The 11,805-nt window shown below is 45.4% G+C and overlaps 2 protein-coding genes across 2 annotated transcripts in view; both read right to left on the bottom strand.

Moving 5' to 3' along the window:
• The window catches only part of LOC135260499 (charged multivesicular body protein 5-like), a 6,376-nt gene extending 3,548 nt beyond the window's left edge, over positions 1 to 2,828 (bottom strand). The window contains exons 1-5 of the mRNA XM_064345754.1: positions 2,615 to 2,828; positions 1,734 to 1,838; positions 1,222 to 1,268; positions 858 to 951; positions 209 to 280 (exon numbers count right to left, since the gene is read on the bottom strand). Coding sequence (XP_064201824.1) covers positions 209 to 280; positions 858 to 951; positions 1,222 to 1,268; positions 1,734 to 1,838; positions 2,615 to 2,683 — 387 coding nt within the window. The 5' untranslated portion in view covers positions 2,684 to 2,828. The remainder of the gene's footprint in view (positions 1 to 208; positions 281 to 857; positions 952 to 1,221; positions 1,269 to 1,733; positions 1,839 to 2,614) is intronic.
• A 399-nt stretch (positions 2,829 to 3,227) lies between these two features.
• LOC135260498 (delta-type opioid receptor-like) lies at positions 3,228 to 11,571 on the bottom strand. The gene is made up of 4 exons (XM_064345753.1): positions 9,831 to 11,571; positions 9,355 to 9,614; positions 7,690 to 8,042; positions 3,228 to 7,101 (listed from the first exon to the last, which is right to left on the bottom strand). The coding sequence occupies exons 2-4, from the start codon at positions 9,591 to 9,593 to the stop codon at positions 6,572 to 6,574; spliced, it is 1,122 nt and encodes a 373-aa protein (XP_064201823.1). The 5' UTR covers positions 9,594 to 9,614; positions 9,831 to 11,571; the 3' UTR covers positions 3,228 to 6,571.
• Positions 11,572 to 11,805: the final 234 nt, after the last annotated feature.

The following is an 11,805-nucleotide window of genomic DNA, read 5'->3' as shown; positions in this document are numbered from 1 at the left end:
CTTTGGATAAAAGCGCTATATAAATGCAGTCCATTTACCATTACCATTTACGCTTGAGCAAGATACTAAACCTGAACTGCTCCAGCAAATATTCTACTGTACACGTGGACTGTGTGTAAAAATGTAAGCTGTATAAATCACTCTGGATGAGAGTATCTTCCAGCCAATATTAATAATGGCAAAAGTAACGCTAGATGAGAACACGTACCTCGATCTGGTCAATCTTCACTTGCTTGTAAGCTTTCTTCATCTCCTTGGCACCGATTTTCATGGCATCCACCTGGAACAGGAACACACACTTATTCACATGTTCAGCTGCTCTGTGCCACTTCCCCCAAATGAAGGGTCACAAAATCACACTGGAAAAAAATCCTGTATATAATACACTATCCACCTATATGCACACCACTAATTTTAACAATATTCTAAAATCCCTATTAAACATATGCCGGACTACATTTTATATGGGGATGGGACACAGAATATGCATTTGCTCATTAATTGGGCTCAGCAAGTTCGGGAACCCCTGCCGTTGAAGAGAATACTCAAATCAGAGAGGGCTGTGTACCTATGTCACATAAGAACATAAGAACTCCAACTGACAAGAACGGGCCGTTCAGCCCATCAAGATCAAAAACAACACGTAATGAGGAGAACAGACCAGCAGGCCTATCTAGGCTGACCATATATCAGCAGTCTAGTGTATCCAGCATAGCAACAAGCCGAGGCTTAAACAACCCAACAGTATGTGCCTCGAGTATAAGACCGCGAGCACCTCTTGCTGTTACACAGACTACCAGCTCACATTTTAACGAGACGGTGCTGAGACCGGTACGACCGCGGCTGACGATGCTCACCGTGGTCTTGGTGTCCTTCAGCGACTGGATGGTGTAGTTGGCCTGCTCCATGTTGAAGGACTGCTGCGTCAGGTTGTCCCGCTGCCCCTCGTACCTGAAGGGCAGAACCGCGACGACGGCCATTACGGGGTGTGAACCTCGGGGAGTGTCACATTCCCACGGCTTTCCGCCGGCTACCTTGTGTGTTACATTGCCTGGAGCTGACCGCGCCTCTCTCTCAACGGTGACTTGTGAGTAGCTTGTAAACATATTACACAGGACAGCGCGGCAACGTATAAAGACGGGTGAACTACATTTCCCATGTGCCCAGGGGGGAAACTATGGGGTTGTTTCGTGTGTCCGAGTCAAAATAAATGAGACTCACATCCTCTTCTGCTTCAGTACCCTCATGGCCTTCTGCTTCACCATGTTCTGGAAAAAAAAAAGGTTTACATCAACACTGTCATTAAGAATAGTCTTACACCGCGTCGCCTACAGCCTGCTTAAAAAGAAAAGCTTAACCGTAGGACAGTGGGTAAGGAACTGGGCTTGTGACCAAAAGGTTGCAGGTTCGATTCCCGGGTAGGACACTGCCGCTGTACCCTTGAGCAAAGTACTTAACCGAAATTGCTTCAGTATATATCCAGCTGTATAAATGGATACAATGTAAAAATGCTATGTAAAAAGTTGTGTAAGTCGCTCTGGATAAGAGCGTCTGCTAAATGCCTGTAATGTAATGTAACCGTTTCATTCCAATGAAGCAACTGTCCATGACTAAGCACAAGAACAGTGCGTAGTAAGCCAGTGACATCACTTGAATGCTTTTTTCCCCTGCTTACTGTATGTTTTTGGGAATCGATTTCGAGTAAGATGTTGCTCTCGGGTGCCGTGGTTTACCTTGGACGGCCCCTCCCGCATCTTTTTCATCTGATCCTTGTACTTCACCAGCTCCGCGTCGAGCCTGGCGATCTTCTTATCGATGGACTCCGCCCTCCCGTCCACCTGGGCAGGACAGGTGCATGACAAGCCTTAGCTCACATGGTGCGGAAGCAGAGCTTCACGTTAAATCGTGCGACGACAACATAAACATCAACTCGATGACGGAACAGGGCAGGTTCACGAGGCGCGACTAGGCCGCGCATTTTTCTATTATCTGCAGCTATCGTAGATGAGAGGCGCAAACCAGTAAAACGGGTTCGCGCATATGAACAGGGAAATACACAGCCCAAATACGCAGCGTTTTCATAAAAGCCTAGCTAGTAACCGCACACACGAGTAGAACTGCTCGTTATGTCTGGAAATTATACAGAACACAATCCCTTGTACAACTGTTTGGAACAAAGGCTACTGATTTATTTCTCTTACTTTTCACTGCCTAACTGTACAAGCATTTGTCATTAAAGGCTGTGCGTTTATGATAAATGTTTCTAGCCTGCTTGTTCTTCTGATGTTAGCACTAGCTGACAACATTTCAAAAGAATTAAGTTTCACCATTTAGCCTGCTAGCGAAAAAAATCGTAGCCACCCCAAGTAATGATTCATCTCGCAATTTAAAACGACTGTTTACAAACTTGCTACATGTTCCCATGGTTATTCAGCTTACGCTATGCTAAATGGGAATAGTAGATTTGCATCTGGTTAAGTAGCCTAACTAGCGTTTTACGGAAAATGACCGAAAATCAGCTAACGCCAGCACCAATGCACTGCATTGTCTGTATTTTGACAGCTAAATTGTTAACAAACTAACTAGCGTTAGCGGTATCGAACTGGCAACTTACATTTCCAATGCAGTCGGAGAGATTTGGTGGTGGTCCTTTTGGTTTACCCCGTCCGAAAATACGATTCATTATTTTCTTCACTGATAATAGACTACGAAAAATCCCCGAGGCTCTCGAATGTATGGACCCAAAAATACACAAAGACGCGATTCAATCCCTGCCCAGGAACACAATAATCCACGCTCCCACACCCGGAAACAGCCTCACATATGACGTCACAAAAAGTATCCCAATTGGTTGGTGATGAAGCGTTCTGACGTGCCGCGCAGCGCAATGAGTGGCAAGAGAATGGAACTCCGTTAGTGACAATTGATTCAATAATACTTGATAATTTAGTAATTTTATTGTCGCTGTGACGTGACGTATTGTGAACACCCATCAACCCGAGCCACTCTGTTGGGTGCAGCCACAGCTTGTTGAACCGAAATTCCGAACACTTTATAGCTTCCATGTCACACAGCTTCGCACTGACTTTGACAATAAGATGATCCGGAATACAAAAATACATTTTGGTTTCCGTAAAAAATGAACCAGTCGAACAAATGTCACTCTGACCGGTACAAAAACTCATTGTGTGCAACTATTTCATGGATAAAGTAAAACACGAAGCTGGTTTCTCTTTTTTCTCATTTATTTACTTATGTTCTGGTTCAGTAAACAGTTCATTGTAACAATTAGTTCACAAGTTTGCTGACTGCATACAAAATACGTTTCTTTTGGATACGCATAACATCGAATAGCGTAGATAAAACAGAGCAAATATAGCATTCTTGATATATAATATTACAATGAATACATATTACACATTATAATATCACACTGCTAGTGACCTTTCAAAACAAAATAAAGAGAAATTACACAACCATTCCACGTGTACAGTAAGAGACAGCATAGGCAGCTTGTTAATTAAAAATCATATTTTATATTTAACATATACAATAAATACAGGTAGGAACCCACAAGCCATTTGCAGTACGGCAGAACAGATGCAATGTCACAAGTCACTGATTTCACAAGCTGATTTATTTTTATCACGGTCAAGGACAATAACATTGTTCAAAAACTTTACAAGCGCATGAACATCTGGCACCAGTACCTGCTCATTAATTCATATCAGCATAGCACTGACATGTGCCACTATTTCATGTGATTGTCCACAGACTGAGTGCAATCAACTACCCTTATAAACATGCAAACGAGCAAATATTTGCATATCTATAAGTAAATGAATAAGCAACAACAAATTGTGTGTTTCTCACAATGTTACAGTCAGGCCCATAATTATCAGTACTCTTGATACAGATGGCCAAAAAAGGTTGTATAAAATGTATGTATATACACAAGCCAGAGGCGGAAATGTGGTACAAGGTGTGCAATCGCCAGCACACAAGCGCTTATATATGAGAACCACAGGCTGTGGAGTGGTTTATTTAGCCTATACCATGGCACTTACTATAAGCATTACACTACATTACCAATGTTGGGCAGCACAAGGGAAAGTTGCATTTGTCTACGAAGTCTACAAAATTTCAAATCGTTACCGTTTTATCTGAAAGTTTTCTCTAAAAAAATCTCACCATCCTGTTGTTTATATTTTTTTACCCCATTGACTTACAAAAAAAAAAAGAAAAATAATTAAATATGTGAAAACACAAGCTATACAGTGGAAAAACCAGAGGAGTAGAGCATCACGACTTAAAACAACAATTATGAGATATGTGATAATGAGCCATTGCTTGCAGATGATAGTAAACCACAACTTTCAGGTGCCTGTAAATCATATCTTACACGTGATAGTAAAGCCACACCTTTCATGTCAGTGTAAAGCTATGCCTTTCAGGTAGGACAGTCGCTACTCTCTGACAGCTATGCTAACTCCCACAAGCTAGCCATCTGAAACCTCAGTCAGTGAGACCGCAAAGACCACTGCATCCATGGATATTTAGCCTCTAGAGCAGTGTTTCTCAACCCTGGTCCTGGGGACCTACTGCCCCGCATGTTTTAGATGTCTCCCTGCTCCAACACACCTGATTCAAATGAATGGGTCATTATCCTTCTTCTGCAGAGCTTGAATCAGGTGTGTTGGAGCAGGGAAACATCTAAAACATGCGGGGCAGTGGGTCCCCAGGACCAGGGTTGAGAAACACTGCTCTTGGAGATGTCAGTTAGAATTTCCAGTCAATTTCCCAGAGAGAATTCCCCATTTACATTTACAGATACCAACAGTTCAATAGAAAAGGAAATAATAATATTATGTGTTATAAGAGTCCAAAAAACAGGTTTGTGAGAGATTAATATGATTTAGACCCCACAGATGTTTGTTACAAAAGAGACTGCACAAGTAGAACACCAGGAGGAAAGCACAAGTGACAGTCAAGATGATGTCAACACAGAAACTGCGTTCCACCTCCCCACTGCATCTTTACATTTCAAAACCAGAAAGAGGGAAAAAAGTAACAATTTTATTTTCTTATAAGTCTAGAAAGGATCGACTCAGACTTTCGCTGAGGCACAACAGCCCCTCCTCACATGAATGTGCACAGCAATCCAGCCTTGGCAATCCAGTCATCACTTTTTGAGATATGTTTGGCCTGATGGTGACGCTAGATGACAGGTTATCGGGTCACCAAAATCAATACGTTTCTTTTTCTCGGGAACAATAATGTGCACAGCAAATTTCACGGCAATCTGACCATTACTTTTCCAGATGTGTCTGTCACGGATGGACGGATAAACGGATGGAGAGACGTCATTGCATAACCTGATTAGGCGGTGGTAATCACACGCAAATATTTGTTCATTCCGGGAACATAAAAATGGCTGTATCATGGATCTGCAGTGCAACCAGCAGCATAGCCAAGAGTGTTCTTTGAGGGGGTGGTTGAAATTCTGAACCAATCTGGCAAACTTCAGACTGGACAGATAGTCAAGGAGGGAAGGGTGGTGGGGGAGGGGGGGTTTTGAGGTAGACCAGGGATCTCCTTTTCCGGTCTACACATTTACTTGTTTTGTGGTTTCCTTTCAATTAGCAACCAATTTTAATTAAGGTCACAATTTAGCCAATCAGTGACAAACAAATCATCCAACAGCTGGAACACATCCAAAAACTGGCAGACACTTTGGCCCTCCCAAATTACTGTTGGAGATCTGAGATAGAGTTACAGAATAGATCTTTCAAATAGTTTGGAATCATATCAAAATCAAATACATTTGACAACTTTTTATGTTCATGCCCCTTTCTAATGTGGCATTGCTATGCCCCATACTTGTAATACATCCTCATTAAAAGTCAGATTTATGACTGCACTCCAACAGTAAGAGAGGAGAGACATCACACCACACACAGTAAGATTTTGTAAAAAAAAAACAAGCCCTTTTCACTTACTGGACGTCATACAGTTATAGAAAAAATCTAGACAACCCTTGCTCTCTTTTTAAATGAAATATTGCACAATAAATTATATTTCAGTCACCTCTGTTGGAGATGGTGGACCTCAATCGATTTCAGTCAAGGACCAAGGAGACAAGGACGGATAAAATAAGCGATTGGAATAGGCCCTTCATCTACATGGACAAGCCAAAGCAACATGGCTGAAATGTCATCCAGCCAATCACCAGTCACTTCAGATGACCGAAATGAGAAAGGGAGAGAGAGGGAGCTATTTTCGAGTGTTCAGACGGGACCTCCGAACAAGGGGTGACCCTTTTTAAGGGGCTATGCTGCCTTGTGCTCATTAGAAGGATTAGTTGCTAGGCAGCGATGGAGAGAGTGAGAACTCTGTTTTGGACCGGGGTCTGAGATGCGGGGATTTTCACCTTTAACCTCTAACCTTTGACCTAACGGAGGCTACAGGCCACACAGGGGCACTACAGGGCGGTGGTGACCTGAGTTTCTCCCAGGCCGTTGGAGTCGTCGCGGCCACGGCGGGGGGGGAAGGAGGACAGCTCCACGGTTAGTCATACGGGCTTACCGGCGCAGGGCCCCGCCTCCGCTCCCTGCTGGGCGGAGTCTCGGAGGGTGCTCCGCCCCCGGCTGATGCTGGGCCTCTCGGAGCTCAGCCCCGGGCCGCGGCAGAAGTCCCGGAAGCAGCGCTTGAAGTTCTCGTCCAGGAAGGCGTAGAGCACGGGGTTGAGGCAGCTGTTGGTGTAGCCCAGGGCGACGCAGAAGAAGTAGGACGCCATGACGCCGGGCGTCTCGGGCACGCGGCCCAGCGCCTTGGCCAGGATGAAGATGTGGATGGGCGTCCAGCAGACCACGAACACGGCCACCACCACCAGCACCAGGCGCGTGATGCGCCGCAGGCCGCGGTCCCGCTCCCGCGAGCCCGACAGCAGCCGCACGCTGCGCAGACGCAGCACCATCAGCGTGTAGCACACCGTGATGATCAGCACCGGCACCACGAAGCCCAGCAGGAACACGCACAGCTTCATCAGCGTGTCCCAGTACAGGTAGGGCTCCGGGAACTGCAGCGCGCACTCCGTGGTCCCTGCGAGAAGCAAAGCGGTCAGAACCCGCTCTCTCCGTCTCCCTGACTTCATTAATGAATTGGAATGGGACTGACCCGAAAGTGTGAGCACCCCAACACCCACCCCACTCCTCACCCCTCAAACCCAACACCACCACCCAGCCCACTTCCCCACCCCTCAAACCCCAACACCCAGCCCACCTCACCCTCACCAACACCACCACCTCACAAACCCAACACCACCCAGCCCACCTCCCACCCCTCAAACCCACAACACCCAGCCCACTCCTCACCCCTCAAACCCAACACCCAGCCCACCCCTCACCCACAACCCACAGCCCACTCTTCTCCCCCACCCCTGCCCCCACCCCCTCAACCCACTCAACCTCACCCACCACCACCCTCACCCCAGCCCACTCTCCCACCAATGCCCACCTCACCAACCACCCACCCACCCCACCCCACCCCCACAACCCTTCACACAGCACCCCAACCCTACCCTCATCCCCAACCCCCACCCTTACAATTCCCACCCCTGCCCCCAACCCCCACCCCACCCCACCCTCTACCCCTCTCCCCCAACCCCCCCACCCCCACCCCCTCTCCCACCGTTTTCGGTCTCGGTGCCTCCCAGCAGCAGGGCGGGGACCCCGGCGGCGGAGGACAGGACCCAGATGGCCACGTTGACGATCTTGGCCTTGACGGGCGTGCGGAACTCCAGCGCGGTGACGGGGTGGCACACGGCCACGTAGCGGTCCACGCTCATCATGGTGAGCGTGAGGATGCTGGTGAACATGTTGTAGTAGTCGATGGAGATGCACACCTTGCACACCACCTCACCGAAGGGCCAGGAGTCAAGCAGGTTGCCCATGCTCTGGAAGGGCATGGTGGTGGTCATCAGCGCGTCCGCCAGCGCCAGGTTAAAGATGTAGATGTTGGTGGCCGTTTTCATCTTCGTGTACCTGCGGCGGGAGACCAGCAGGAGGCACCATAACAAGAGCCACGCACTGGGGAATGCACTGCACTCTTCTTCTTTTCTTTTTGTTGTATTTGTTTGAATGACAGCTCTTGTGTGTCCACAAACCACTTAGCCCAGAATAATGTCATACTGCTCACAATTTCACATAGAAAATGCACTATTTGCTAAATAGACTGGAAACAATTGAAAACAGATTAAATAAACATAATTTAATACTGGAGCTCTGTATCAAAGCAGGACAACTGAGTTAGCTGGATAACTATGCTGAGTAAAACCCGGAACGCATCTTTTTACTTCTGTCCATGTTCAAGATTTGGGAGTTGGCGCAGTTATCCGGCTAACTCAGTAACACTGCTTCATGAAATACTGTGCCAGGAGTCCTGGTAGGTGAGGTGACCCCACAATGTGGCCAACGTCCTCACTACCCCTCCTTCCAGTGTATTGCTGTGTATTTGTGGCAGGGAGCCATCAACAGACAAAACCAGGGCCACATTATGGGGAACATACAATTAAAACATTTTAAAATCTTTTTCATTATAAATTAGGCAAACAGAGGTTTGTACTGTAGGTGGCCGGGAAATTCTGTTGCTAAATGACCACTGTGTACACAGTAAACTGTGATTGTAAATCAAAACAATCTGAGAAAAGTTCAGCCGAAAAAAGCGGTTCTGCATACATCCACAAAAAGCATATTCAGCCATTTCATAATATATCTTAATCATCATATCACGTTATCCCTATGAAAGTCTTATCCAAATATATGACTACTACATTATATAGCTAATTACATTACATAATTATTAAATACGATTATAAAATAATATACAATATTTATTCTTTTTTAAAAAGGACAACAACGTTTTAATATAAATGGACCGGTGGTAATGACCGGTTGGTTGAAGATAATTTAGCTTCGCTTCTGGGACCGACCGCTACCAAACGTAACCACAGGGGGGCGTTTACGCATCCACATTTCAGAAGTACTGAAGCCACAGGGCAACTTGTGTCATTTTGGCGTCTATTATATTTTCTCATACGAATGAGAAAAACGTAAATCCGCCCATAGAATTGCACATTAAATTTGGTACGTTTTTATATATTGCAATGTTCCAAAAATGTGGCCTTATTTTGTCCGTTATAATTCAACATGTTTTCATATATCAAATATTATATACATATTTGCCATTATTCTTCTCATATCTCTTATCGTTGACGACTTTTATTAGCTACGAACCGTATCTTAAACTATTTCAGTAGTCCGCACTAATGTTCGCTGCAAAACAAGCATGTCTTACCTGATGATAACATACATTACAAGGCAATTCCCCACTAGTCCTACCACGAAGACCACGGAATAGACCGCCGTGATGAGGGGCATGATGGGGGACACCGGTTCGCTCGGCGAGCTGCCGTTGGCTGTGTGGTTGTAACTGTCGGGTGATGCGGACTGCCATGTGGAATTTGGAGAGCACTCCTCGGAAAGGACCGGGAAGCACCTGTCGTCCTTAAAGATTTCCACAACACCGCTGTCCATCGTCCGCGAGACTTGGAGAAACTAAGGAACACAGAAGAAGTGTAGATTTGGGGCGCGGGGGATAGCAGGGAAAACGTATATAAACAAAAACAACGAATCTACCTCCTATTTGCACTGTTCACTGAAACCAACCTGCACACACACACACACACGCATGCATGCACGCACGCGCGCTCACACACGCGCGCGCACACACACGCTAGTTCCCAATTAAATTAAATAAATTTGGCTACATACCCGATAGTCTAGCTTTTTTTTTTTTTTAACTTCCCGCTCTCCCTGGTTAGTATTACAAAAAATATTAATTAATAATAAAAACTAAAAAGAAACGCCGGTAGGTTTCTACAGAGATTGAGTGTTGCGAACTTTGAGGATTTCTGTCTGCGGGCGGCTGCTCTCCGTGCACGACTCCCCTAAGAGCCCTCCCCGGCCCCTGCAGCTCGCGCAGGATGACATCACAACTGGGACAATTACCGCCCAGCGATTCTCTGTATGTGGTTTACGCCCGTGGATAAGTCTTTGCACGCTGCCTACCACTGAGCGATATTGTTGCGGCTGCATTTACTCCCATTTCATGAATAGTTTTTGTATTTTTATATGCCATGTATGATCTGTAAAATGCAACATCAGAGTTATTAAATGAAGAGCATATTTGTACAGAGAGCATTAACACCGAAAGGACTTCGAGGAAAGTAGCCCAGTGAAGTGAAAGACGGTGAAGACCTCCTCTCCTCCCGTGACACCCCATTAGAACAGAAACCTGGAGAAAGGGTTGCATGGAATTTTATTCAAGTTTCAAAAAATTATGTCACATGAAATACCAACAGAAAGCTTGCAGACGCGGTTTATTAATGTTACTACAACAAGATCATGTCAAAACCTAGTGTATGGCTGGACCGAACCGGCCGACCACTGGTGTAACTTCATCACTCATTCGCTCAGTCACAGACACGCGCGGTGTAACTTCATCGCTCAGTGACTCAGTCACAGACATTCGCGTTTACGGGGCTGGCCCCGCTGTTGCGGTCCACCCAAAAATACAAAGGGACAGGAATGGTAGAAAATGATCAGAGAGAAGTCACGTGGTACACAGGCCACTTTGAAAGCCAACACTCATGAACACTCATTCCCTTTGTGAATGCTCACGTGTCCGACCATTTTCATTAAACCTGGATGTACGCAGGTCCTTAACTTGGTTAACTGCATTTAATACACCAAACAGTTTTGGGTTATGAACAAATTTTTTTTATTATTAGATTTCAAAATCATTACAATCTGAAAATACTGTTTTAAGACGTTGCATCCTGTTGCAAGCTCTAGTTCAATGAAAGAAGGACATAAAACCGGCATTTTGAGTGTGCCGGATTTGGCAAAGAGCTGCTTCTGAACCGAGATGATGATGAAACAGACACTCTGCGGTGAAAGGACACTTGTACCTCCTCAGACAAGTACTCGGTGAAGTGGAATTTCAAGAACCTTGACCAATGACTTCCGCAAGAGCTTCAGAAAAAGTAGTTTGTTTTTAAGAGCTGAAATGAGAAGACGCAGTCAAATTGTTCTTGATTGATATTGATTCCGTCATCGGTGCTTGACATTCATCCCCATGAAAAATATGCGAACCGTGATCATCGCATTTTTTGGCTGGACCGCAACAGCCAAATGTCTGTGACTGACTGACTGACTGTGTGATGAAGTGATGAAGTTACACCATTGGTTGGTCGGATCACATGTGTTAGGTCCAGCCATATACTAGGTTTTAACCTGGTCTTGTTATTTTGAAAAACAGTCGTGAATGGTCTGATGATCTTTTGAAAATATACTGGATTCTCATGATTTTTAAAATGTAAAAATTTTTTTTTTAGTTGATTGGTTTTGAGTTGGGCGGCATGGTGGTGCAGGGGGTAGCACTGTCACCTCACAGCAAGAAGGTCGCAGGTTCGAATCCCAGCTTGGGGCCTTTACAGCACAGGTTTTCTGGAACAAACAAATTTCAGAGCTGCGAAACATCTGCCTAATAGCCGAAGAACAGGCACAGCACCCGTCGGCTCCATTTCCTCTCTTCCCTCCAGAGTGATGCTCACTGCTCTGTGTGTTCTGGTATAGGCTACTTAAACCATATCTATGTGTTTTTTACATTTTAATTACACCAGTTTGTGTATCATTGACTGCTATTAAAATCTGTGGTTAAAAAGAGATCAACATGAACTCCAGC

Source organism: Anguilla rostrata, chromosome 8, assembly GCF_018555375.3.
Source record: "Anguilla rostrata isolate EN2019 chromosome 8, ASM1855537v3, whole genome shotgun sequence".
NCBI lineage: Eukaryota > Metazoa > Chordata > Actinopteri > Anguilliformes > Anguillidae > Anguilla > Anguilla rostrata.
The sequence above is the reverse complement of the archived record's forward strand: the minus strand, read 5'-3'. Positions and strand labels throughout refer to the sequence as shown.

Excerpts from the sequence above, each read along its gene's own strand:
- LOC135260498 (XM_064345753.1), bottom strand. The coding sequence starts at position 9,593 with ATGGACAGCGGTGTTGTGGAAATCTTTAAGGACGACAGGTGCTTCCCG. Across the intron at positions 8,043-9,354 it reads GTAATGTATGTTATCATCAG|GTACACGAAGATGAAAACGG; the intron begins GTAAGACATGCT and ends CTCCCGCCGCAG. Across the intron at positions 7,102-7,689 it reads AGGCACCGAGACCGAAAACG|GGACCACGGAGTGCGCGCTG; the intron begins GTGGGAGAGGGG and ends TGCTTCTCGCAG.